Below are 5673 nucleotides of genomic sequence, written 5' to 3' on the forward strand. Positions count from 1 at the left end.
GGGGAGAAATTTTTTCCCTTTTTTTTTTTTTTTTTTTTACCTCCCCCTCCACTAATGTCAATTTTCAGCATAGCAAGAGCTGTCTCTAATCTTTTCCTACTCATTACACACAATTTTGGAGTCATTTTACCCACAGTGCAGTCGGCTCCTAGCAGTGTGTTTGTGTGCACTGAGGGGTGGCATAATTGTTTATTTTTCCTCCCTGCATAATCCCCAGCCAGCACTGAAACCAAAACTGCAAACAACTCCCCAAGGGATGGAGAGAGTGTCAGAAGACAGCAAACAAGAGGCAGAAAAACACATGGAGCAAGGTGCAAACTGCAATGGCTCTGTCCCTCCCTCCTCCTCCTCCTCTTCCCAGCTGGAAGAGATGGAACATAAGTATTCACATCCTTGTGCTGCTTGATCCACCTTGGGTTTCTAGTCCCAACTCCAAAGCTAAACAGTTTCTGAGGAGCCCAGCAAAGGGCACAGGCAAAGTATCTCATGATATTCTCAGGCAAAATAATGTTTAAGGACTGAGTAAGGTAAATAAATAAAGTAAAATTACATCAACAACTTCCCAGTAGGATGTGTGGTTGGGAAAGCAAGTCATGAAGGGGGAAAGCAAGTTATGCAGGGACTGCAGCAGCAGCACATGGAGCAGAATCCACTCTGAAAGGTAACAGGTATTTTCCAGAGTAAAGAATTTTGCCATCTTTGCCACCTCTCATATTTGCCTCTGCAAACTCCAAGGCTTTGCTCTGTGCCTTGCAAAGAGACAGCAGAGCCCAACAGCCTCTGTCACCCTGTGAGCCCTTCCAGAGCAGGAGCTTCCACCATGTCAGTGCACCTGGGACTTCTCTGCTGTGTTTGTCAACTGCCACATCCAGGTAGGATGTCCTAATCTTTGGCACTTCCCAAAGTTCACTACACATAACACTGTGATGCCCTGAGCAGTCCAGACAAAAATCTATCCAGGACAGCACCAAAGAGGATCCAAACTGCTGGTTACCTTTCATTCCACCCGAGAAGCCTCTCCAATTAGCAAAGACCATCAGGGGCAGTCCTTCTCTGTTGAAGACCTTGATAGCCTCAGCAGTCTTAAAGGCAGAGTCAGGGAACCACACCTGCCCAGCCTGCTGGATGATCTGATGGGAAAAAAACCCAGATGTTAAGCCTTGAAACACAGTAATGTAAGTGTTGGCACAAAGGCACAGAATTGGATCCAGCAGGAGCTTTGCTGTGGATGAACAATGAGGAAAGCAGCACGTGCAATGCAGGAATCATTTCCCTGTTCTCTCACTGTGACCAGAGTGTTTCATGGTCTTTCTGCTCTGACATTTTGTTTCTCTCCTGTCTGGTCTCACAGCTTTGGCCCTGCATCATCTCTTTGGGGTCATCATCTCTTCAAGGTCAGGTTGGATGGAGCTCTGAGCAACTTGGGCTAGTGGAAGGTGTCTCTGCCCATGGCTGGGGTTGGAACTGGATGAGCTTTAAGGTTCCCTCGAACCCAAATCATTCTATGATGAAATGTGTGTCACCAACATCAACAGGAGTGTTCCCACTGATCTAGGCCAGAGATGGTGTGGGAAGCCTGACACTATGACTGCTGTGAGGAGGGGAAGGAGAAGACTGAGAAAAGGACATGGAAAGGAGAAAACCCCAAAGATACGATGCAGGACCAGAGCTGGGAAATCAGGCAGGACAAAAGCAAAATGTCAGAGCAGAAAGACCATGAACTCTCCAGTCACAGCAAGAGAACGGGGAAAGGATTTTTGCTTGCCACATCTCCTGGGCCCTAGTCCCTGCACCTCACCTGAGTCCTATAGGAAGCAAAACTGCTGGGGAATGTGTCTCCTGTAGGAATGGCCAACACAAGGGTCCAGATGCTCCCACCACACCAGGGAATGGCTGCACATTTGTCCCACACTTGGGGGAAAAATCCCATCCAGACAAGTGCCCTTTCCACAGAGACATTTGCAGAGGACAAACAAGGAACAGAGCACACGATCCACCTACCTTGGCCTCCGAGTCCAGGTTTGCAGGATCAGCGCTGAGCTCCACTGTTCTGGTTTCTGCAGCAACTACTCCTACAGGTATTCCTCCCAGCCTGGAGACACGGGAGACAAATCAAACCCCCTATTTCTACTCTTACACAACCAAAGATTTACTCCAATTTGCACCAAAATGCCCAAGAGAGATCCATCCTTGCCCAGCCCTCGTCCAAAGCTCCTCTGCATCTCTCTCACAGCCCCTTCAGGGCTCTAAGGTCCCTCCAAAGCCATAAACAAACACCAAGCTCCAAGGCTTCCCAAGCTCTGCTCTCATATGCCCCACCAGCTGATGAAACACAGCCACAGGCTGCACACCTAACAATGCTGATGTCTCACCCACCCTTGATCCTCCACCGCTCACAAAAACTGCCTCTCCCGAGAGGTTGGGGTCAACAATGGGTAAAAGCTTTGGGGTTTTCCATCTCTCCTCCCCTGAGTGCCAGGTGGGAAGGGTGCAGGGACAGAGGGGTGGGCAGAGAGTGCAGACACTCAGCTCTGCTTCCCACACAGCCAACCACTCCTGCACACGAGAGCCGTTGCGCTGGCGGTGCCGACCGAGCTCCCAGGACAGAGTCCCAGCAGAGCCCACACTCCCTCCTCAGCCACCCCAGGCTGCATGACACACATCCAGGCAGCAAAGAGACAAGGCCCACGAGCACTGGGGGGCTGGAAATATTCCCATTGCCCATGATTAAGAGGCTGCAGGAACCCTGTAATTGCAGAAGCCGTCTTAAATCGGTAACTTATAACTTCTGTGTTAGGGCCCATGTGACCTAATAAAGAACATCTTTATCCAAGTATTACAGTTATTTATTGAACTTGAAAACAGCTCAAAACAACTTCTGTTTTCCATAATACTTCATATAAATTTTATCAGGCTACAAGAAGATGCTACATCTTGTTTTATAGTGTGTCCCTGGACAAGTTGCCATAGAATAATAAAAGACAATTTACAGCCAACAGCACACGTACTCCAAACATACATACCAGAGATGAGTTTTGGCAGCACTTACAGTAACAATCCCAGAAGAATACATTCATATTTGTTGTTTTTTTTCAAAGTGCCACTGCTTTTGAAAGGAGCCTGTTTCATTTGTGTTATATATCCCTGCTGGGTGAGAGTCCAGGGCCACTTGGAATTTGTCAGAAGAAAGGAACTGCAAGTGAAGCTGAGCATGGGCCTGGACAGAGAGCTTTGAGCTTTGCCAAATCATTGATTCCACCCCCTGGCACATTGCTCAGCCTGAAAGCCTTTAAATCATGGGATTATAGAATCATGGAAGGGTTTGGGTTGGAAGGGACCTTAAAGATATACATATATAGAGAGAAATAACTATAGGATGTTGTGTCCTAGGAAAATGCAAAGCATAAGCAAAACTTGATTCCTCCAAACACCTCTTAGAACTTACCTTGCTCTCCCCACCACAACTGTCTGTGCCCAGGGCTGCATGATCTCCAGGAAGGAACCATTGTCAAAGAATCCACTCAGCCACTGCCCTTTCTGGTCTAAAGGGAAGGGAAAAGAGGGGAATGTCAGAGCAGGAATCAGGGAGGGAAGTAAGAAAAGAGAAGATCAAAGCAGCAACTGAAACTTGCTTAAAAATGCCAACTGGAGGATGTGGCACTGCCTCCTTATTTGTTTAACTGTAAATGGATGACGATACAGGGGAACATTAGACAGCTGAGCATTTGTCTGCCTTCAGCCACCACGTCTTACTGCATTTGCTACTCTGCATAAAGACAGTGATTTATCAGCCAAAGCATCATTTGTGGTTAAACGATGGGTTTGGGCAGCACAGGGACTTCCCGTGCTCTTAAACAAACAACTCTGCTTTTTCCACCACTCCAAACATTTGTCAAAAGGCAGTAAAGACATTAAAGATGTTTTTCAAAACACCCATTTCTATTTGAAAACTTATTTTACTTTTTTTTCCCCCCTCTTGATTCTGCCTAATCTTTCCTTTAAGGAAGGAATGCTGGAGAACTCCAGGAACTAACCACGAATGCTTCATTTCAGAACTCAATCGCAGCTCTCTGGGGGCACCTGCTTTGCACTGAGGCTTTGGGGAGCTCAGCAAAACCATAACCCACAGAAACAATCTCCCCAAATCCCTGCCAGCTTCACCCCTTGGCACACAGCTCCCGAGGAACTCCAGGCTGAACAAGCTCCTCTGCTTCTGCAAACCCCAGTCCAAAACCAATTAAAAAGTGGAGATCCAAGCACGCTAACCTCTGCTGACTTAACCAGGATGGAGAGTGTTTTATCAAGCCCAAACTTGTAATTACTGTGTTCTACATTCCTTGCCTCTGTGGCCCCACTGTAAAATGTGACCATCCATTTCAGAGCTATCTCTCTATCGCGAGCCCAAAGCTGATCGTTTAGATTCTGCCCTCGTGTCGGGCGTCAGTTTGAAGAATATCACGGCAATATCTCCTCTAATAAATGGCTTTAACTTTTCACCTAGGAGATATCTGCTTTAACTTATCACAGGGAATCATCTGCTTTCCTTAACGCTTCCACTAAATTAAAATCTGAAGTCACTCGATTGGGAGGCAGCGCTAGCTGCGCTCAGACACTTGGATGAATTACTTGAGAGATGAGGAAAAAATATTAGCCAAAACCAGAAAACTTAGTTTATCACCAATCTCATTTTAGCCCCAAAAACTCATTAATAACAGCAGGAGCAATGGTCACCCTGTTTGCTTCCTACCCAGGCTGCACACCCCAGTGGAGTCCAGTGCTCTGCAGTGCTGCCAGGCAGAAATTCCCCAGGATCTGCAATGCTGTGATTCCCTTAGCACCCAGACCCTTTGTGCATGGACTTTCCTCCAAATTGTTAAAAAAACATAAAACTAACTATTCTAAGCAACTCTATAAAAGTATCAATTGTAGGTGTCCTCAAGCACTTGGAATTCACCTCCTATTTTTAGCTGTTATGCATAAATATCCTTATTTAAAACACTTAGCTCTTACATTCAAACTGTTCAAAACTAATTATTTTATAAACTCTGAACCAGATCTGGTGTGGAGACATAAAGCCTTGGCAAACAGCCTCAAAACAAGCAGAGCTAGTGCACATTGTGGCCACCACGTACTTGGGTTGGGACGTCCAGCCAACATCCAGCGAGGATCGTAGGGAGCCTTGGTGGGAAGGAAGTCGATGGTTCTGTCTATAGGATCCTTGGCTTTGAGGATGGGAACAGGGCTGTGTATATTCTAAGGGAAAAAGGAAAACATTGAGGTGATTCTTCTGGGTGGCTTCGCCCCAAACCACAGCTCTGAAGGAGGTGGTCAGAGCCCTCTTTTGAGGACACCCCTGAGACTGGTTGGACCCCAGAGCCTTGGCAAAGCCTGAAGAGGCCTCCAAGGGGCTCCACCCTGTCTCAATCCCTCCTTTGACATCCTCTGGCACACACTGCACTTGATTTGCTCTTGAACTGCAGGCATGGCCAGCATCAGCAAAGGGCTGCAATCCAATCTGGGAGAGGTGACCAGGCCATCTGCCTCATTCCAGGCCCTTTCCTGCAGGAAGGTCACCTGCATGTTCTCTTGCTCCCCTCCTGGCTGCAGAGCAGCTCACACATATACATCAACTCCTACAAATTACTGCCTGGGAGGGAATTTTTGGAGGTGTTT

At 47.2% G+C, this 5673-nt stretch overlaps 1 protein-coding gene across 1 annotated transcript in view; it reads right to left on the minus strand.

The window, feature by feature from the left end:
* LOC103799922 (acetyl-CoA carboxylase-like) overlaps positions 1-5673 on the minus strand; it is a 102630-nt gene that overhangs the window by 16397 nt on the left and 80560 nt on the right. The window contains 4 exon segments of the mRNA XM_009072277.1: positions 995-1130; positions 2002-2092; positions 3446-3542; positions 5133-5253. Of these exon segments, the coding sequence (XP_009070525.1) occupies positions 995-1130; positions 2002-2092; positions 3446-3542; positions 5133-5253 (445 nt within the window).

This window comes from Acanthisitta chloris, unplaced genomic scaffold (assembly GCF_000695815.1).
Source record: "Acanthisitta chloris isolate BGI_N310 unplaced genomic scaffold, ASM69581v1 scaffold15923, whole genome shotgun sequence".
Classification (NCBI taxonomy): domain Eukaryota; kingdom Metazoa; phylum Chordata; class Aves; order Passeriformes; family Acanthisittidae; genus Acanthisitta; species Acanthisitta chloris.